This window comes from Vicia villosa, unplaced genomic scaffold (assembly GCF_029867415.1).
Source record: "Vicia villosa cultivar HV-30 ecotype Madison, WI unplaced genomic scaffold, Vvil1.0 ctg.002659F_1_1, whole genome shotgun sequence".
NCBI classification, from domain to species: domain Eukaryota; kingdom Viridiplantae; phylum Streptophyta; class Magnoliopsida; order Fabales; family Fabaceae; genus Vicia; species Vicia villosa.
This window is the reverse complement of record NW_026705996.1, coordinates 245,453-268,584: the sequence shown is the minus strand read 5'-3', so window position 1 is coordinate 268,584 and position 23,132 is coordinate 245,453. Positions and strand designations below refer to the sequence as shown.

The following is a 23,132-nucleotide window of genomic DNA, read 5'->3' as shown; positions in this document are numbered from 1 at the left end:
TTTTTTTAACATTTCCCACTTATGTGATTCAAAAATTAGACATCGGTTCGGGCCCAAAACTCCAAACCGGTCCAATCCTCGGGTGAAAAAACATGGCCCAATGCAGTCCAATTAAGTCTTCATGTTTCACGGGTTCGGATAGTTTCGGGTTCGGTTATAGAGGTCTGATATTGTTGGGCTCAATTCCTTTTTTTTGTTACGTATTGGGCCAATTTTAAAAATTTTCAAATACTTTTTTTTACATACTTATTAAAAATTATAAAAAAAATCGAATAATTTAAAGTCATAATCCCTTTAAATATGAGCTGAATCATGAGTTCATTCATTTTTCAGTTTAAAATTCAACTAAATTCTTATACATCATAAGTTATAAAAGAACCATATAAAATATTAGTTTTTGAGTCTATAAATATTTGTTCAACTTTAATACAACCAATATTACTTTAATATAACAACACAACCAATCAAAATTATTCAATTTCTTTTTCTCTTAGAGCTCCAATTTCTTTTTCAATCCTGCAACATATATATTCAGCAAGTCAATCCTGCAATTCCAATAGAGAATTTTATCATTTTACCATTAACAGAGTTTAATGGAAGAATCAAGATAATTGTATTCTCACTTTCAATATACAAAACTACATGAACTATAAAGACCAAATTCCAAACAATGAAATAAACAAAATTCTTATGTAGCAGTAGCTGAAGATAAAGAAGCTGGAGTAAGAGCAGCACTAAGAGCTGTAGTTGGAGAAGGTGCAGCAACAGATGCAGGCCTGCCATGTTGAAATGAAGATTTAAGTTTAAATAAAACACAATATGTAAAGATAGTTTAAACAAAACTTATCTAAACAACTCAAGAAAGTGTCATGTAAACATAACTCACCTTCACTAGTAGATTCTTGTAGAAAACATCCACAACAGCATAAATAAGACAAACAATTGGGTCATGTTTAAATTAGAAATAAAGAAGCGTACTAACCATGAACTGGGTTTCCCACATTGCCTAATTGATTAATCCCTTTACTACTTGTTAAAGCCAAGTGAGTTCCATGAGCATTAAGGCGCTGACCCAAATCAGATTTTTCTGCAAAATCAATGGTCAAAATAACTTAAGTCACAAATAACTAAATTCATCAATAGGCACACTAATTAACCAGCAACAGTCCTAAAAATTTCACAAATAACTAAATTCATCAACAATCACAAAATAATACACATAATTAATCATCAAATAATCGTGCATCCAAAAGCGCTCGTTACATACTCAGTAATCAGAAACTAATATGAATGCTACTTACTATATGTTTCATCATTATCATCTTCATCCAGCATCTCATCTTCGTAGTCATCCCGTCCAAGAGTATCAATTCCTTCAAAATTATTGTCGTCATCTTCTCCATCTGACAACTGATACTTGCTTTTCAACTATAATTTCAGCAACCATAAAACAACCATTAATCCACAAAATTTTCAAAGCAAACATAAACATCAATGGTAATGTAAACAAAGTACACAGAATCAGAATTAGAATCAAGTCTTACCAAAAGTGTGCATATCAGACCATTTCCTTTCATTGTCTTCTTCAAAAGTGTGCATCGCTTCAAAATTATTTCAAAATGGGGCTGGTTGTGATGTGCGTCGCTTCAAAATTATGAGTCATTTATGACTCTAAAAAATTAAGCAAGTGACTGCTGCAAATTCAACAGAAAAACATTAGTGTACTGCTGCAAATTAAGCAAGTGACTGCTGTAAAACATTAGTGTACGATAAAAATTTACCTTGCTTTGTTTCAGGCACAGCCAGAAGGCTGTGACTGAGTCGAAGAGGATAACGAAGCTCCACCCCCAACTGAAATTTCATTAAATCCTATAAAACATTTTAAAAAACAATAAGCAACATATTATAAAACAAACTAAATAATTACACTTAAGACATATATAAACAATATACCTTCTAAAACATCTTCAGAAATCTCATAGTCTTCATTAAATTCAGAGTCTTTGAATTGATATAAGGAAGGCCTGAACCAGTTCTGAGCACAAGTAAGAGCCTCAGACATTTCAGGTTTGAGAGAGCTTATATATACCTCTAAAACCCTCCCACCCGTGCTAAAAGCACTCTCAGAAGCCATAGTTGAAACTGGTGTAGGCATTATATCTCTAATAATTTGAGACAGAACTGGATATTTGCTAACATTATATATGTTTCCACCAACATAGAATGTCAAACTTATCTTTATCCTTTTCACTAAAACTTATACATTTATATTTTATATAGCTCTGTAGCTCAGTTTCTTCTTCAACCGAATCCATAGACTGCAAATGTTGTTGACATGCATTCTGTCTAGCTACATGTGTCGTTACTTCGACACTGGCAGCAATTTCACCATGAGAAACAATGGTTGCCATAGACGGGACAAATCCTTCAGCATTGTCATATGCTTGTTTGTAAAAACATAAATTGTATGCAAAAGAAAGAGCTTTGTTTGATTTTAAAATTATGCTCGAAAAAACATACATCTTGTGCCTACATATTAGTGGAACTATTGTTGTTATTAATATTTTAATAGTAATAATAATATGGTTAGTAAATAAATAAATTAGATTTAATTAAATAATAAAAAGAATAAGGAAGGGTAAATTGGGATTATCATATTATGGGTTGAGGGCTTATATTGGGAAAACAAAAGAGAGAATACAATTGTATCGATCGTGATACCAAAGAAAGGGAGAACAAGGAAAAAGGGAGAACACGAAGGTTAGGGCAAGGAGATTTTGTAGAGAACCAAGAATACTAAGGTAAGGGTGGGGTTCTAACACTATAAGGGATTATATGATGATGGGTTATGGTAGAGATAGAACATAGTTTGGTTCTACATCTTTGAAAGAGTTTTGATGATAACAAAGTTATAATTTTCAATAAGAAAAAATATGCACTCTAATCGTATGGTTTAAATTGCAGAAGTTCTGAATAATGTAAAAGTGATTTCTTAGAAGCAGAAGGCTACATTGAGAGAAGTTTACAAGAATAAGAAGTTCTAGACATTGATTTCTCATAAGCAGAAGGCTGCATTAAGAGAAGTTTACAAGAAAAAAAAGCTCTAGACATTGAGAGAAGTACACAAGAACAAGAAGTTCTAGAGATCGAAGGAAGTTTACAAGAACAAGATGTTTTGAAGACAAATAAGAAAAGTCGTAAACTCTGATACTTAAAATGCTTCAAGCACCAACAAGCTGTAATATAATCATCACTTACAATAAAATAATACAAAATATAAATTTAAATAAATTTTAAATTAGGTCTAATTGCAAAGAGGGGAAAAGTTGTTACAAATAAGATTTGAATAAAGTCTAATTATATTTTAATTATTTTTTTATACAAAAAATCATAAAAACGGTGTCGTTTTATACAAGAAAAAAGAGCATTCATTTGAACCATCGTTTTTTAAAATCGCCGGTTCACCGGTTTTAGCCGTTTCTCACGATTCAATAGTATACCTGGTTCAACAATCAGACCAGACCGATGACCCCTCTAGTTCCTGGTCTGACCGGTCCGACCGACCAGTTCGATCCGGTTTTTAAAACGAGAGCATCCAAATTCTATTACTTTGCATCAAAGCCAATCCGCCTTACATATCACCGTCAAATATTTTAACCTTTTAAACCTAATTACCTAAAAAAATAAACCTCCTGTAAAGCTGAAAGTTAGAAAGTTGGATCAATCCTATTTACTGATAGGAGAAAGAACAACATTTATAAAATTGATCTTTCTGAACTTAAATCTCATAAAGCAACCTGTCTTCTGTCTGTTAACGATGAGCAATGGGTTTGGCACAGAAGATTGGGACATGTTAACATGAGGAGAATATCTAAACATAACCAACTCGATTTGGTTAGAGGTCTTCCCAATCTGAAGTACAACTCAGAAGCTCTGTGTGAAGCATGTCAGAAGGGAAAGTTCTCAAAACCTTCTTTTAAATCAAAGAATGTTGTCTCTTTCTCTAGGCCATTAGAAATTCTGCATATTGATTTATTTGGTCTTGTGAAAACTGCATCAATCAAAGGCAAGAAGTATGGATTGGTAATTGTTGATGACTATAGCAGGTGGACATGGGTTAAATTTCTAAAACACAAGGATGAGTCACATTCTGTGTTTGTTGACTTCTATAACCAAGTTCAAAATGAAAAAGAGTTTAGAATCATAAAGGTTAGAAGTGATCATGGTGGAGAATTCGAGAACAATCTCTTTGAAAAGTGCTTTAATGAAAATGGAATCTTTCATGATTTCTCTTGTCCTAGAACTCCTCAACGGAATGGAGTAGTTGAAAGAAAGAATAGGACATTGCAAGAAATGGCTAGAACCATGATCAACGAAACCAATATGGCTAAACATTTCTGGGCAGAAGCAGTAAACACAACTTGTTATATTCAAAATAGAATCTCTATAAGACCTATTCTTGAAAAGACTTCTTATGAATTGTGGAAGAATATAAAACCCAACATTTCATATTTCCATCCTTTCAGATGTACTTGTTATATTTTGAATACTAAAGAACATCTGAACAAGTTTGATTCTAAGGCACAAAAGTGATTTCTGCTTGGATACTCTAAACATTCAAAAGGATATAGAGTATACAATTGAGAAACTCTAATTGTTGAAGAATCAATAATTGTTAGATTTGATGATAAGCTTGGCCATCAAAAGCCAAAGTAAGTTGAAAATTTTGCAGGTATGGAAGTTCTACCTTCAAACTCTAAAGACTCAGAAGCAAAGGACAATTCAGAAAATCCTCAGACTGCTACATCTATAGATAATTTGAGAAAATATGAGGAACACTCAAATAAAAGATCTTCTAGACTCAACTCAGCTCATCCAGAAGATGTCATACTTGGAAAGAAAGATGACCCCATCAAAACTAGATCATTTCTCAAAAACAACGAAGAATCAGTTTTTGGATTAGTCTCTATGGTGGAACCAATTTCTATATATGAAGCTCTTCAAGATACTGATTGGATAATTGCTATGCAAGAAGAACTGAATCAGTTTACAAGAAATGATGTATGGGATTTAGTTCCAAGACCTGATGGATTCAACATTATTGGAACAAAATGGGTATTCAAAAACAAATAGAATGAATAAGGAGAAGTCGTAAGAAACAAAGCATGATTGGTTGCACAAGGATATAGTCAGCAAGAAGGTATTGACTATAGTGAAACCTTTGCTCCAGTCGCCAGGTTAGAATCAATTAGATTTTTAATTGCCTTTATTGATCAATATGACATTACCTTACATCAAATGGATGTTAAGAGTGCATTTTTAAATGGTTACATAGAAGAAGTTTATGTCCATCAACCTCCTGGTTTTGAAGATTCAATATATCGAAAACATGTTTTTAAACTTAAAAAATCTTTATATGGTTTGGAACAAGCTCCTAGAGCTTGGTATGAATGACTAAGTTCTTTTCTTCTAGATAAACATTTTACAAGAGGAAAAGTGGACACAACTTTATTTTGTAAGACATATAAAAACGATATTCTAATTTTTTAAGTGTATGTGGATGATATTATATTTGGAACCTCTAATATCTCTCTTGGAAAAGAATTTGCTAAATCTATGCAAGCTGAATTTGAAATGAGTATGATGGGAGAACTTAAATTCTTTCTGGAAATACAAATTAATCAAACTTCTGAAGGAACTTACATACATCAAACTAAGTATGTCAAGGAACTTCTGAAGAAATTCCATCTATCAGAAGTTAAATTTCATCGAGATGATAAATAGCAAGGTAATTATCAGAGTGAATATATATATTTAGCAGAGCTAACTCGATTAATTGTTACAGAGGTAATTTGTTATCGAGTTAATGTAGTCCAATTAATTTAGTAGCAGATAAATAATAATGATATTACAGAGTTAGTTTATAACAAAAAAATTAGTAATTAAATGCATAGTAACAACAGAGGTAATTAGTAGCAGAAAATTAGCAGTTTCAATAATTTAGCAGGAAGAGATTGGTGAAGATTATCAGTAGGATAATTGGACAAATTGATTTAATAGAAATAATAGAATTTTTAGCCGATAATTAATAAACCAGATATAGTCAAAATAGTCTGAATAATTATGTTGTTTGTTTGTAGTTTATTTAGGAGATTCGATGTATTATATACTTGTCGTAGATTGTGAATTTGCAGGTGATGAAACTGGTTGTGTTACTATGTGTAGTTGTTTTTCCTTGAGTTGTGTTGTGATGTTATGATGCTGTGATAAATTTTGTTGATTACAATGTTGATTGCGATGTTGATCACGATGTTGATTGAGATATTGATTACGATGTTAATTGCAATGTTAAATGTTTTTGTTGTTGTTGTTGTGTGTAACGTTGCATTCATTGATTCGCATACATTTGCATACTTTGAGATGGCCTGGATTGGCAACACGAAGTGAGCTTTGCTCTGTTTACGATGGCCTGGATTGACAACACGATGTGAGCTTTGCTCTATTTACGATGGAAAACATGATGGGAGTTCTGTTCCAATAGTACCACATGCATGTACATTTGAATAAGTTATTACAACACATGTTGCATATTTGAGTTGTTATGACGGTAAATTCTTCGTTGTATTGCGTTGATGAATATGTTGTGATACATGTGGTGGTATCGATAAATTGTTGTCGTTATATTACGTTGATGAGTATGTTATGATTGTTTGTTGTGTGAATAATTTGTGAAGCGGTGATTTACATTATCTAAAATCTGTTATATTTACTTATATGTTGAAGTGATAAGTTGAGATGGCTGGAAGAAATGACGTTGCGATTGCTGCTACATTGGAGGCTATAGCTCAGGCTTTGGAAAATCAGCCGAATATGGGTGAGAATGTTGGATCTCACAGTTTGGCTACCTTCCATATAGAGGATACGCCTGTCTTCAAGGGTACCTAAGATCCTGATGGTGCAATGACTGGGTTGAAGGAGATCGAGAGGATCTTCCGTGTGATACATTACACTTCAGAGCACAAGGTTTGGTATGGTACTCACATTCTAGCAATGGAAGCTGGCGACTAGTGGTTAGAGACTCATCAGTTGCTGGCGAGGAAGTGACGTGGCCTGTGTTTTGTAGGGAGTTCCTGAGGAATTACTTTCGTGAGGATGTTTGTGGCAAGAAAGAGATCGAGTTCCTATAGCTGAAACAAGGAAGCACGATGGTCACTGCCTACGATGCGAAGTTTGGCGAACTTGCTAAGTTCTATCAGCATTATGATGGACCAAATGGAGAATTCTCGAAGTGCATCAAGTTTGATAACGGGTTGCGCCCAGAGATCAAGAAGGCTATTAGCAATCAAAATATTCGAGTATTTGCTGATTTGGTGGATAGTTGTCGAATCTATGAGGAAGACAACACTGCTCATTGTAAGATGATCAGTGAGAAGAGGAATAAGAATTACCAGAACCGTGGCAAGTCGTATGATGCTCCAGCTGGCAAGGGTAAACCGGAAGTTGCTGAAGGCCGTCAGGACCACAGATCTAGTGGGGGAGATGCTCCTGCTAATGTGACTTGTTTCAAGTATGGGAAAATTTGAGCATTAGAGGAATGTGTGCACTACCGAAGTGAAAAGGTGTTTTTGTTGCGGAAAATTGGACATGCACTGTCAGAGTGCAAGCACAAGGAAGTGATTTGCTTCAACTGTGGTGAGAAGGGACACATTAGTAGTCTGTGTCAGAAACTGAAGAAAGCGTAAATCGGTGGAAAGGTGTTCACGTTGGATAGGGATTCAGACAATTAATGAGGACAAGCTTATAAGAGGTACATGTTTCCTTAATAGTGCTCCTTTAATTACCATTATTGATATCGGTGCTACTTGTTACGTTATTATTACTCGTTGTGTAGAAGATGTTGTTAAGGTGATAATGCGATGTTGGATATTCAAGAGTAAGTATGTTATGGTTGTTATTGTTTTGAATGTTGATATGTTGGAGTAAGTTGGAGGTGGGGGTGTTGGGTAAATTTTCGAGGATGAAAATATTTTTAAGTGGGGGGGAGTTGTAACGCCCGGAAAAATGATTATTTGCTTAATTTAGTCATTTGTGATATTTATTGAAATTTTTGCATTTTGAGACGATTTAGTCGGTATTAGTTCGGGATAGCAGAGCGATAGTTAGTCAAGAATTTTAATACTTTTAGCATTAGAAATATTACTAGAATAATATTTAGCATTTTTGGAATTTTCCGAGTAATTAAAATTAGACCGAGAAACTGAGACAATGAGTAAAGGAGGTACACTGAGAGTAATTAAGTGAGCTTGGTGAGGTACCGTGCATGTGTTATTGTTTAAGCCCAATAAGAGAAATAGGTTTACTAGTTATAAATAGTAAGAAATTAGGTTTTGGAGAAGTTATTAGAAAATAAGGAAAAGAAGAAGTGGTTGTACGTGAAGGGTTCGACAAGAGAGGAACAAGGTTTGGGAGAAAAATTGCCGTCGGGAGAGAATTGCATACCGAAAGCCAAACCGAAATTCGATCGGAACTCAATAGAAAGATCTTCAATCCAAGGTAAGGGTGGGGTTCTAATTTCCTAATGGATTGTATGATGAGTAGTATGTAGGAAATAAGGTAATGGGGATACTATGCATTCGTAGTTGTTCTGTTTGTGAAATTAGTAATTTTCTGTGTTGGATTTGTGTTTGAATTGCTTGCCGAATTGATGTTGTGAATGAAAAATTATATTTGGTGGTATTCGATTAATGGTATGATGAAATTATGGTTGTTGATGAATCGGTAAAAGTATAAAATTATTCTGAGAAAAGTTACAGAAAATTGGATACAGGAAGAAGACGGTGCCGAATGGCACACCCTGGAGGCAACACCTTGGAGACAAGGGGAGTGTGCCGAAGGTCACACCATGGGAAAGCGTGGCATGCCGAACGACATGCATAGAATGAAGAAGTTTTGAACGACACTTTTTGTGATATTAAAAACTGACATGTTTCTTTGTTTTGTTTTCTAATAATATACTTAATCTTTAGGTCAATAATAATAATACCAATAATAATAATAATAATAATAATAATAGTAATAATATTTTAGTATTATTAAATATAAATGGTTTTTAGGAGTTTTGAGTTAGTAGCAATTCCAATAATTAAATTGCACCGAGATGATAAATAGCAAGGTAATTATTAGTGGGAATATATATATATTTAGCATAGCTAACTCGATTAATTGTTATAGAGGTAATTTGTTATCGAGTTAATGTAGTCCAATTTATTTAGTAGCAGATAAATAAGAATGATATTACAGAGTTAGTTTATAACAGAAAAATTAGTAATTAAATGCATAGTAACAGCAGAGGTAATTAGTAGCCGAAAATTAGCAGTTTCAATAATTTAGCAGGAAGAGATTGGTGAAGATTATCAGTAGGATAATTGGACAAAATTGATGTAATAGAAATAATAGAATTTTTAGCCGATAATTAATTAACCAGAAATAGTCGAAATAGTTTGAATAATTATGTTGTTTGTTTGTAGTTTATTTTAGGAGATTCGATGTATTATATACTTGTCGTAGATTGTGAATTTGCAGGTGATGAAATTGGTTGTGTTACTCTGTGTAGTTGTTTTTCCTTGAGATGTGCTGTGATGTTATGATGCTGTGATAAATTTTGTTGATTACGCTGTTGATTGTGATGTTGATCACGATGTTGATTGAGATATTGATTATGATGTTAATTGCAATGTTAAATGTTGGTGTTGTTGTGTGTAACGTTGCATTAATTGATTTGCATACATTTGCATACTTTGAGATGGCCTAGATTGGCAACACGAAGTGAGCTTTGCTCTGTTTACGATGGCCTGGATTGACAACACGATGTGAGCTTTGCTCTGTTTACGATGGCCTTAATGGCAAACACGATGATGATGAAGGCTTATTCCTTGGCCTTAATGGCAAATACGATGGGGGTTCTTTTTCAATGGTACCACATGCATGCACATTTGAATAAGTTGTTACATCACATGTTGCATATTTGAGTTGTTATGACGGTAAATTCGTCATTGTATTGCGTTGATGAATATGTTGTGATAAATGTGGTGGTGTCATTAAATTATTATTGTTATATTACTTTGATGAGTATGTTATGATTGTTTGTTGTGTGAATAATTTGTGAAGTGGTGATTTACATTATCTAAATTCTATTATATATTATTTATCATACGATTTATTAGATTGTTAGATATCTCACCCCTTCTGTTTGAATGTTACCCTTTGTTGGTAACGTGCAGGTAACCAAGATGAGTAGCCGTTACCATTAGTAACTCGAGTAGGTTTCCTTTGCTCTGATACCTAGCACCTGGGGGTTGAACGCTTGACTATTTTATTTCGTTTTAATGAATTATCTTTTACTTGAGGATTAGTCGGAATTATTGTGAACTCTCTTTTATTTTAAGTTGTTTTTGATTTTGATGAAGGTGAATATGTTGGAAAAAAAATTACGATTTTCTTTTCGCTGCATTATTAAAGTGGAGTTTGAGAACCACGATTTAAGTCTTTATGTTGGTTTATCCTAAAGTGTGCTATGTATCAATTTGTTTAACTTGAGCATGTTTTGTTGTTTTGAAGAAGATGTGACATCCTATGATGGTGTTTTAATTACCAAGGGTAGAAATGAGGTGTTACATTAGTGGTATCAGAGCAGGTCGGTCGGTCCGGCCAAGTGTCGTGTCATAGTTTAGTTTAACAATCGAGTATTGTTAATTGGCTTCTAATTGCTATTTATGTTGAAGTGATAAGTTGAGATGGCTGGAAGAGATGACGCTGCGATCGCTGCTGCATTGTAAGCTATGGCTCATGCTTTGGAAAATCAACCGAACATGGGTGAGAATGCTGGATCTCACAGTTTGGCTACCTTCCAGAGAGAGAACCACCAGTCTTCAAGGGTACCTATGATCCTGATGATGCAATGACTTGGTTGAAGGAGATCGAGAGGATCTTCCGTGTGATGGATTGCACTCTAGAGCAGAAGGTTCAGTATGGTACTCACATGCTAGCGATGGAAGCTGATGACTGGTGGTTAGAGACTCGTCGGAGGTTGGAGGTTGCTGGTTAGGAAGTGACGTGGTCTGTCTTTTGTAAGGAGTTCCTGAGGAAGTACTTTCGTGAGGTTGTTCGTGGCAAGAAAGAAATCGAGTTCCTTGAGCTGAAACAAGGAAGCACGTTGGTCACTGCTTACGATGTTAAGTTTGGCGAACTTGCTAAGTTCTATCAGCATTATGATGGACCAAATGGAGAATTCTCGAAGTGCATCAAGTTTGATAACGGGTTGCGCCCAAAGATTAAGAAGGCTATTAGCTATCAGAATATTCGAGTATTTGCTGATTTGGTGGATAGTTGTCGAATCTATGAGGAAGACAACACTGCTCATTGTAAGATGATCAGTGAGAAGAGGAATAAGAATCACCAGAACCGTGGCAAGTCGTATGATGCTCCAACTGGCAAGGGTAAACCGAAATTTGCTGAAGGCCGTCAGGGCCAGAGATCTAGTGGGGAAGATGCTCCTGCTAATGTGACTTGTTTCAAATGTGGGAAACCTGGGCATAATAGTAATGTGTGCACTACCGAAGTGAAGAGGTGTTTTCGTTGCGGAAAATTTGGACATGCACTGTCAAAGTGCAAGCACAAGGAAGTGATTTGCTTCAACATTGATGAGGAGGGACACATTAGTAGTCTGTGTCAAAAACCGATGAAGGCGTAAATCGGTGGAAAGGTGTTCACGTTGGTTGGGGATTTAGACAATTAATGAGGACAAGCTTATAAGAGGTACATGTTTCGTTAATAGTGCTCCTTTAGTTACCATTATTGATATCAGTGCTACTTGTTACGTTATTATTACTTGTTGTGTAGAAGATGTTGTTAAGGTGATAATGCGATGTTGGATATTCAAGAGTAAGTATGTTATGGTTGTTACTGTTTTGAATGTTGATATGTTGGAGTAAGTTGGAGGTGGGGGTGTGGGGTAAATTTTTGAGGATGAAAATATTTTAAGTGGGGGAGAGTTGTAATGCCCGGAAAAATGATTATTTGCTTAATTTAGTCATTTGTGATATTTATTGAAATTTTCACATTTGGGGACGATTTAGTCGGTATTAGTTCGGGATAGCGGAGCGATAGTTAGTCGAGAATTTTAATATTTTTAGTATTAGAAATATTATTTGAATAATATTTAGCGTTTTGGGAATTTTCCGAGTAATTAAAATTAGACCGAGAAACTGAGACAATGAGTAAAGGATGTATACTGAGAGTAATTAAGTGGGCTTGGTGAGGTATCGTGCGTGTGTTATTGTTTAAGCCCAATAAGAGAAATAGGTTTACCAGTTATAAATAATAAGAAATTAGGTTTTGGAGAAGTTATTAGAAAATAAGGAAAAGAAGAAGTGGTTGTACGTGAAGGGTTCGACAAGAGAGGAACAAGGTTTGGGAAAAAAATTGCCGTTAGGAGAGAATTACAGACCGAAAGCCAAACTGAAATTCGATCGAAACTCAATAGAAAGACCTTCAATCCAAGGTAAGGGTGGAGTTCTAATTTCCTAATGGATTGTATGATAATTAGTATGTGGGAAATAAGGTAATGGAGAATTTACTATGCTTTCGTAGTTGTTCTATTTGTGAAAGTAGTAATTTTCTGTGTTAGATTTGTGTTTGAATTACCTGTCGAATTGATGTTGTGAATGGAAAATTATATTTGGTGTTAGTTGATTAATGGTATGATGAAATTATGGTTGTTGATGAATCGGTAAACGTATAAAATTATTCTAAGAAAAATTGCAGAAAATTGAGTACAGGAAGAAGAAGGTACCGAACGGCACACCCTGGAGACAAGGGGAGTGTGCCGAAGGGAACACCATGGGGAAGCGTGGCATGCCGAACGACATGCATAGAATGAAGAAGTATTGAACGACACTTAGTGTAGAAATGGATGATCGTCTGGAAGACATGATGCGTGATATTGGACAAGATTCGTTTAAGAGGGCACATGCGTATGATAGTTTATGCATTGACAAGGATACACCTTTGTATCTGGGATGCACAAATTTTACACGTTTGTCAGTCGTGTTAAAATTGTTTAATATGAAGGAAATTAACGAGTGGACCGACAAAAGTTTTACTGAATTTCTTGAATTGTTGAAACAAATGCTTCCAGAAGGTAATGTACTGCCAAGTCGTTATTACGAGGCGAAGAAAATATTGTGTCCGATGGGTTTGGAGTATGAAAAGATACATGCATGCCCTAATGATTGCATATTATACACAAAAGAGCATGTAAACTATAACCATTTTCCGAAGTGCAAGGCGTCACGCTACAAAAAGAGACATGGTGAATCTAGTGATGATGAGGAGGTCAAAAAGGGTTCTCCCGTAAAAGTGGTGTGATACCTACCAATAATTTCAAGGTTCAAGAGATTATTTGCTAATGCAGACGATGCAAATAATCTTAGATGGCATGCAGAAGAAAGAAAATGTGATGGACAAATTCGCCATGTAGCTGATTATTTGCAATGGAAGAAAATAGATTCTTTGTTTCCAAATTTTGGTAGAGTCGAGAAACCTTAGACTTGGACTTTCTACTGATGGAATGAATCCGTTTGGTAATCTAAGTACTAACCATACTTCTTGGACTTTTATTCTGATGATTTACAACCTATCTCCTAGGTTGTGCATGAAACGTAAATATATTATGTTATCGATGATGATTTCGGGCCTAAAACAACCAGGAAATGACATAGATGTTTATCTAAGTCTATTGGTTGATGATTTAAAAGTTATGTGGGAGGAAGGGGTGGAAATTTTTTATGTGCATTCTGGTGAACAGTTCAATATGCGTGCCATGTTGTTTTGCACCATCAACGAATTTCCGGCATATGGTAATTTGTGTGGGTATAAAGTTAAAGGGCATAAAGCGTGTCCTATATGTGAAAAAGACACATGTTTCCATCAGCTTGAAAAAGGAAAGAAGCCTGTTTATCTCGGGCATCAAAAATTTCTAAATCGTTATCATCCATATCGTAGATTACGGAAAGCTTTCAACGGGGAACAAGAGCATGGTGTTGCTCCAAAACCCTTAACTAGAGAGGAAGTTTATCAACGACAACATGGAATTACTTCTGGCTTTTGAAAGTACCAAAAGCGACCTTTTGTGAAAAATATAAGGAAAAAGAGGTCAGTTTTCTTCGATCTTCCATATTAGTCTAGTCTTGAGGTAAGACATTGTATTGATGTGATGCACGTGGAGAAAAATGTATGTGATAGTGTAATCGAAACATTTCTTAACATTCAATGCAATACAAAGGATGGTATTAATGCTCGTCTAGATTTGGGCGTGATGGGTATACGAGAAAAGATAACTCCACAATATATAGGTACCACCTATTTGTTCAAATTAAGTTATCCTTACTTTTTGATATTAAAATAACATGTTCATAACTTTAATTGTTGAAATTCTTGATGATAACATTATATAGGTAACAAGACATATTTGCCTCTTTCCTGCTACACTTTGTCTAAAAAAGAGAAAACAAGTTTTTGTGAGTGTTTAGAAAGTATCAAAGTGCCGCATGGTTACTCATAAAATGTCAAAAGGCTTGTATCAGTTAAAGATCTCAAATTAGTTGGCTTAAAATCTCATGACTGTCATGTCTTAATGCAACAAATACTACTAGTGGCTATTCGTGGGATATTGCCTAACAATGTTAGGAAGACTATAACTAGGTTGTGCTTGTTTTTCAATGCAATTTGTTGCAAAGCCATTGATCCATTAAAGTTAGACGGTTTGGAAAATGAGGCTGCAGTTATCTTGTACCAATTAGAGATGTTTTTTCCTCCTTTATTTTTAGACATTATGATTCACTTGATTGTTCATCTAGTAAGGGAGATTAGATTATGTGGTCCAATTTTTTTACGGTGGATGTATCCAATAGAGCGATATATGAAGATCTTAAAAGGGTATACCAAAAACCCACACCGTCCGGAAGCATCGATTATTGAGAGGTACATTGTAGAAGAAGCAATTGAGTTTTGTTCTAACTATTTGTCGGAAGTGGATGCTGTAGGGGTTCCCAAGTCTCGTCATGATGGATGATGTGAGGTTTTGGGTACACAAGGTTTAAAGGTCAAGATCTTAAGTATTGATGTGGTTGTTCAAGTGCATTTGTATATATTGAATAACACGGATGAAGTTCAACCTTACTTATCTGCTCACAAAAGCATCATAAAGAAAAAGTACCCCAAGATGAATGAAAGAGGGTTGTTAAAAGAGCATAATAAGAGTTTCTCTGAGTGGTTTAAAGAAAAAATTGCTAGTGATGATAGTGCTTCAAAAACAATTAAGTGGTTGTCCTATGAGCCTAAATGTAACATAATAACTTGGAGTGGATATGATATTAATAAAACTTCCTTTTATACAAAGTCAAAGGATGACCGTAGTACCACGCAAAATACTGGGGTTATGATTGTGGCCGAGTCCATGCACTTCTCTAGTGCTAAAGATAAAACCTTGGTTATGGCATCTACACCCTACTTTGGGGTGATTGAAGAGATTTGGGAAGTTGATTATGTTGTGTTTAAAGTTCCTATATTTAAATGCAAATGGATTGATATCAATAGTGGTGTAATAATCAATGAATTTGGAGTTACACTGGTTAATCTTAGCAAGTTAGCTTATGTGGACGAACCTTTCATCATGGCATCTCAAGCAAAACAAGTTCTTTATGTCACAGATCCTTCTAATAAAATGTGGTCAGTTGTTCTACAAGGAAAGGTTCATGATAGTGATGAAAATCAAGATGCAAATCTTGATATTTCCGAAACTCCTCCTTTCTCAACAAATGTGCCTACCTTCATTGAAGAAAATGTAGAGGATGATGTGCATGCTATTCGCATAGATCATAAAGAAGGGATATGGGAGAACTAGTAAGGTGTTTTTTATAAGTTAATTTGAATTATTTTTATTTTGTGTTTAATTTTATGTCTAATTGTTTTTATCTTGTGCTTAGTTTTATGTCTAATTGTTTTTATCTTGTGTTTAATTAATTTGATGTCTAATTATTTTTATTTTGTTTAAACAGATACATGGCTGATTCAACAGACAAGTCCTCTTCATCTAGTAATCCTAATAAACAAAGTTAGAGGTCCAATTTTGATGACACAAATTGACAAAGTGCATCAAACAGGTGAAAAGATGAAGGTCGAGTTTGATCTAAAAACCTTTGAATGTACTGGTTTTGGTGAAAATGCTGTAAATTTTAAGAGTTATATAGCATCTCTAACTCGGCAGAGATGTTGTATTTTGAAAGATGAGTGGAAAGACATAGATAATGGGATAAAAGACGCTATATGACATGATGTTCAGGTATTTTAAATTCAACACGTTATTATATTTTATAATCACATATATACTAACAACATATGCCATATAATGTATGTGTAGGCTCATTTCACTATTCTAGATTGTTGTGTTAAAGACAAGGATGGTAAAATCAATGATCCGTTGAAGAAGGAATGGATTAAATATGTGGGAGAGAGATGGATAGGTTTTAAGACATAACTCACAGACAAAAATATTAATAATCCCAAAAAAGATCTCGCTTCTGCACATGTTAGGTATAATTTTATTAAAGAAGAAGTATGGGAAGAGTTTCTGAAGTCTCGAGATACCCCCGCATTTAAGGTTAGTATGAGTTATATTTGAGTTTTTTTTTTAGTAACATTTTTATTATGTTTAGTGATAACTTTTTGATTTTATAATTAATAGGGAAAAAGTCAAAAGGGTAGGGAAAATGTGGCTAGGAATGTATACCCACATGTATTATCTCGTGGAGAGTATTGCATGCTCGAGGAGACAATTAAAAATGAAAGGATATCATCCAGAGATGATTCTACATTAGATGATAATGGTAGTCCATCTCCACCGTCACGCCATGAGTTATGAAAGATAGCACGACAAAAGAAAGAGAGCACAACATTTCATTTGACGATTAATCGAGTAGATTTTAATGTTTCTACGACTTTCACGAGATGGATTGATTGTTTGAATAGGAAAAATATCTATTTTTGTTGAATTGCGGTAAAGAGACAGTCGGTTCTCGTGGAGATTAGAGGGAAATTAGATGTGAATTCCCACATATAAGGCCATTATTTTGTGGTGGACTCAAGGATAGGAAACGAGATTGGAAGGAGATCTTCGAGTACAGTGGTGAGTGCTTCTAGTACAATGGATCACGGTGAACCTACAAGATTAGCAATCAAATGCCTAAGTTATTGAAATGTTCCAAAAGAAATTTAGAGTAAGACTCAAATATATGAAAGTCGCGTATGTGAAACTTATATACGGTGAGTGGTTAAAACCTTCCAAATTAGCTTGAAGGATTGTGTGCATCATCATTCTTTTATTAGATTTGACGATGAGAAATAAGCCAGAGGCTGAAATCAAATGCATCATGATAGTATGAGGTCTCACATGTTCCATGCTTCTGCCTTAGCCTTTTGTGTTTGGCCTCATGATCTTTATATATGAATCGTGTAAATGACACAAAATACTATTAATTTTACTAAAAATTATTGTTTAATATATTTATCTTATTAATGCTTACAAACTAATTTCAAAAATTGAATTTACTAATGCTTATGAGTGTTTGTGGTTTAGTTATGACATAATATCATAATTATCTGAAGATTTAATTGATTATATATCTTAATCATCTAAAGATTTAATTGGTTATACTCTAGAAAATACATTTACAATTTAGTTGGAGGATTTGAGTTAACCATCGGATTAAGTCGTTTGAAAGATATATTACTATGTGCTACTGCTAAACAAAAATCATAAACATTCAATTATCTTTAATTGATTCAAGCCATTTGAAACTATAATGTTTGTTTTTTTCTTCCATAATTAAGTATATTAACTTGTATTTTAAAATATTTAAAAAATAAATTAAATAACTATTTGTTTTTGTGCGGAGTTTTTGTAAATCAAATCAAATAAAAAATAACTATTTTAAAAATCAATAAAATTTTCAAAAATAAATCAAATCAAATTATATATGTTTAAACACTAGATTTTCTCAACAAAAAATCAAATCTAAAATTATTTGACCAAGTCAAATAAATGTTCATATATTTTGCTATAAATGCTCTCATCATTCACTCACTCTTGCACATCACTCTCTGTCCTTCAAGAAACAAGGTCACAACATTTCCTTTTTTTATTCTTTAACCCTTCTATCTTCCTTTCCTTCCACACAGCATCATGAGGAAGAAAAGTATTCCATATTGTTCTTTTCAATATCCATCTTGGTACTATGATCTTAAACACACAGAAGCTTTAAGAGCTGATCAATCTCACAATGACAATGACGAGAAAGAGAAACATGCATGTCATGTTTGCAGTAAAGGTTTTCCGTCCAAAAAGGCTTTGAATGGACACATGAGAGTACACAAAAAAGATAACAACGGTATTCCTCCGCGACCAATTTCATCTCCTCACAATATTGATTTATCAAAATATTTGCCACCAAGATGGCATAAATGCAGCAAGAGGAATAGTGATAATGATCATGATGACAGGAAAAGGATGAAGCTTCACGGAAATATGGTTAACGAGAAGATCAAGGAAGCTCCGACGCCAATTACTGGTCATGTTAGCGGCATTGATGAAAGAGTGAAGATCCAAGAGAAGGACATTGGTGTTGATCAGATTCAAGATTGTTAAAGAAAATTAGTAACAGAAGATTATAGTTTTTTTTTTTCAATAGATGACACTTGAGAGAAGATTATAGTTATAGTTACTTGTTATTTCAATAACATGAACATGATTATTGTGATTGTTCGTATTCATGAGAATTATTCTCTATTTTTGCGTTAATAAAATTTCAGTTTCTGCTAATGTAGTTCAATGAAATTTTTATTTATTTATTTGGGTGGTTACAGTAATGTTACTGTAGGCTCAAGTTTAATTTTTTCAGGCATGGATTCTGTACAAACTGCAGAAATTATTATAATGTGTTGCTTGATCACCAAGTTTCAGTTTATTTATGTCGTTGTTTTCAAAAGTTAAGATAAAAGTTAACCTAAATATTGCCCTAACTAAACTGAACCAACGACAGGGAATGTATTGGAGGAAAAGTTTTAGCTTTCAATGTGTTCGTTTTTAATTGCGTTTTGCGTTTACTATTTTTTTTCTCTCTCTTTCTTTCACTGTTGTTGACCTTTGTTTCTGATTTCCCTCTGCTTTGTTATCGATCTACTAGTACTCAGGTCTTGATTTGGTCTTAGTGTATTTGTTATGCGTGTTCCGACTTCCGAGGGGTAGAATTTATTTTTTATTAATATATTTTGACCCTTCAAAGTGAAATAAAATTGATTGATAGATACTATGAAATTGAGAGATGAATGAAACTAAGACATTCTTTGGAGCATTTTAAATGAGACCATGACATGGGGTTCCTATTTTTAGATATGTGCCAATTTGTAATTTAGTGGAAACTACTAAGTTTAATCTAGCAAAGCCATGGAGTACGTCTTAGTCTTAGTGAGTATAAGCATAATTTATACACAATGAAGAAACTAGTAGCAAAAGCAACCAAGAAATACCTAACTAACAAACTCTAAACTAATTTATTGGTGGATTTTTCGATAAACCGAAAGATATGATGCGCTAATTTTTAAAATAATAAAAATGTATATGTTGGGGTTCGAACTCATGTGAAGATAACTTAACCCCCTCGGTTTTATATTAACTATGGGATAAAGTGGCAGCTTTTCATGACGTCCTTTGTTATCTCGCTTTTATAACTGAGGTTAAATGCATTTTACAACCGATGTGTAATGTGTTTTTTTATAGTAGTACTAGTTATCCAACTTCGAGAGACCATGAGATCCCACTGTTGAGGATGCACCTATAGAACGAGTTCCTCTTCAAATTAAAAACTTGTACTTTCATGTCACACATGTCCTCTCTTTAAGAGCGGTGTGATGTCGATCAATGGGGACAATGAATCTTCTGTGGAGTGTGACTTCCGCCCTTTCCTCTAGAATAATATGGAGGAGTCAGGTGTCCTTGATGGTGGATACAATCTAGTGATTTAAATTCAGTCTTCAATGAGAGGAGATGTCGACGAGGATCGTTTCTTGGAAAAGCACGCCGTAGATTCTCTTCGATTTGGACTAGTCTTCAGCCATAAATTATGATTTATGTTTGTGTATGAGGTTGTAAACACTGTTAGGCATAATATTCTCCCCTTGCATGCTAAAGTTCTTTTACACGTCTGGAAGGCTCTGAATCATCTCTTATCGGGGGATCTATTGTAGCAGACGAGGTTACTTTGAAGTTTGACCTTGAAGTTGTTGTTGAGAGATTTAGAGTTTGAGGGAACTTGGAACATGCTCTGGCAGATCGTTAAAGGAATTGGATTCCGAGGAGTAAATACAGGAGGAGAAGTCACCAACACTGGATCATCCTCGATCGTTGGAGGAAATGGAATCTCCCTCATGAGACCAAGAGCATTAACTATCGTGGTAGTTATCGCGGGGAAACACTTCATTTGGTGATTAATCGAGTAGATTTTGATGTTGCAATGACTTTCACGAGATTGATTGATTGTTTGAACAAGAAAAATATTTGTTTTTGTTGAATTGCGGTAAAGAGACGACAATAGTTTCTCGTTGAGATTCGAGGGAAATTAGATGTGGATTCTCACATATAAGGTCATTGTTTTGTGGTGGAACCAAGGATAGGAAACGAGATTGAAAGGAGATCTTCCAATGCAATGGTGAGAGTCAGATATATGAAAGTCACATGTGTGAAACTTATATACGGAGAGTGATTAAAACCTTACATATTGGCCCGAAGGATTGTATGCATCATCATTCTTTGATTAGATTTGATGAGAATTAATGGTGAGAGTCAGATATATCAAAGTCGCGTGTGTGAAGCTTATATACGGCGAGTGATTAAAACCTTCTATATTAGCCCGAAAGATTGCATGCATCATCATTCTTTGATTAGATTTGATGATGAGAAATAAGCCAGAGGCTAGGATCACATGCAGTACGATAGTCTGAGGTTTCACACCTTCCACGCTTGTTGCCTTGCCTTTTGTGTTTGGCCTTATGACCTTTATATATGAATCGTGTGAATGACTTCCTTGTGAATGACTTCTTTCGTGTAAAGTGGGCCTTTTTCCTTTCAAGTTTCTTGGTGTTAGGGTGGGCGGAGATCCGAGAAAGACTTCCTTGTGGAAAGATTTACTGAAGATGTTGAAATGTAGATTAGCCGTTTGGAAAGGGAAATATCTTAATATGGCGGGTAGAGTGGTATTGATCAATGTCGTTCTTAATGCGATTCCCATCTACTCTCTTTCCTTCTATAAGGCCCCTAAAAAGGTCTTAAATGAGATTAAATCTATTCAAAGTAAATTTCTTTGGAGCGGGACAGATCTCAAAAGGTCTATTAGTTGGGTGTCTTGGGACACGGTTTGCAAGTCTCGTGAGGAGGGTGGCCTCGAAGTCAAGAATGTCGAAATTGAAGGATAGAAAAACACTTAGAAAGGGGGGGATTGAATAAGTGTGACTTTAAATCTTGGACGATAAAAATAAATTGCACAATTATTTTTATCCTGGTTCGCTGTTAACGAAGCTACTCCAGTCCACCCCCGCAGAGATGATTTACCTCAACTGAGGATTTAATCCACTAATCGCACGGATTACAATGGTTTTCCACTTAGTCCGCAACTAAGTCTTCCAGAGTCTTCTGATCACACACTGATCACTCCAGGAACAACTGCTTAGATACCCTCTAAGACTTTTCTAGAGTCTACTGATCAACACGATCACTCTAGGCTTAGTTCACTCCTAAGACTTCCCTAGAGTATTCTGATCAACACGATCACTCTAGTTACAAACTGCTCAGCCAACTGCTAAGACTTCCTAGAGTATACTGATCACACTGATCACTCTAGTTCCTTACAACTTAATGTAATTCTAAGAGTATTACAAATGCTTCTTAAAAGCGATAATCACAACTGTGATATTTCTCTTAACGTTTAAGCTTAATCTCACTAAAATATTACAACAGCAATGTAGTGAGTTGATGAAGATTCTGAGTTTAGATTTGAACAGCGTTTCAGCAAGTTTGATATAAGTTGTTTTGGTGCAGAATCGTTAACCTTGCTTCTCATCAGAACTTCATATTTATAGGCGTTGAGAAGATGACCGTTGAATGCATTTAATGCTTTGCGTGTTCCGTACAGCATTGCACTTAATGTTATACGCTTTTGTCAACTACCTCGAGCCTTGTTCACGCTGTGTCTACTGACGTAGCCTTTAGTAGCTTTTAACGTTCCTTTTGTCAGTCAGCGTAGTCTGCCACCTGTACTTCCTTCTGATCTGATGTTTGTGAATACGACGTTTGAATATCATCAGAGTCAAAACAGCTTGGTGCATAGCATCTTCTGATCTTCTGACCTTGAAGTGCTTCTGAGCGTGATACCATCTTCTGATCTTCAGTGCTTCTGATCTCATGTTCTTCTGATGCTTCCATAGACCCATGTTCTGATTCTGCTTCGACCATCTTCTGATGTCTTGCCAGACCATGTTCTGATGTTGCATGCTGAACCATTTTGAGATACAACTTCTGAGCGCTGAATTATGCGTACTCTTTATATATATTTCCTGAAAGGGAAATTGCATTGGATTAGAGTACCATATTATCTTAAGCAAAATTCATATTATTGTTATCATCAAAACTAAGATAATTGATAAGAACAAATCTTGTTCTAACAATCTCCCCCTTTTTGATGATGACAAAAACATATATAAATGATATGAATTTGCGATCAGAAAGAGTAGACGGCAAAAGACAAATTACACAGCTATAGCAAAAGCATATGAATATGTCTCCCCCTGAGATTAACAATCTCCCCCTGAGATAAATAATCTCCCCCTGAAATATATACTCGAAGAACTTTGATAAAAGACTTCCCTGATTATTTCGGTAGAGACGATCATATAAGCTTCTGCCTTCAGAGAATTCATAGCTTCTGACTTCTGCTTCCATTGGACAGCTTCAGAACTTGAATTTCTTT

At 34.8% G+C, this 23,132-nt stretch overlaps 2 protein-coding genes across 2 annotated transcripts; both read left to right on the top strand.

The window, feature by feature from the left end:
• The first annotated feature begins 7,205 nt into the window (after positions 1 to 7,205).
• LOC131639493 (uncharacterized) lies at positions 7,206 to 7,583 on the top strand. Its single transcript, XM_058909987.1, has one exon. It carries the CDS (start codon positions 7,206 to 7,208, stop codon positions 7,581 to 7,583), a length of 378 nt encoding a protein of 125 aa, XP_058765970.1.
• A 3,255-nt stretch (positions 7,584 to 10,838) lies between these two features.
• On the top strand, positions 10,839 to 11,749 carry LOC131639492 (uncharacterized). Its single transcript, XM_058909985.1, has 2 exons — positions 10,839 to 10,934; positions 11,132 to 11,749. The coding sequence occupies exons 1-2, from the start codon at positions 10,839 to 10,841 to the stop codon at positions 11,747 to 11,749; spliced, it is 714 nt and encodes a 237-aa protein (XP_058765968.1).
• Positions 11,750 to 23,132: the final 11,383 nt, after the last annotated feature.

Coding starts and splice junctions, on each gene's coding strand:
- LOC131639493 (XM_058909987.1), top strand. CDS start 7,206: ATGGTCACTGCCTACGATGCGAAGTTTGGCGAACTTGCTAAGTTCTAT.
- LOC131639492 (XM_058909985.1), top strand. CDS start 10,839: ATGGCTCATGCTTTGGAAAATCAACCGAACATGGGTGAGAATGCTGGA. Junction 10,935..11,131: donor AGAACCACCAGTCTTCAAGG/GTACCTATGATC, acceptor GTCTTTTGTAAG/GAGTTCCTGAGGAAGTACTT.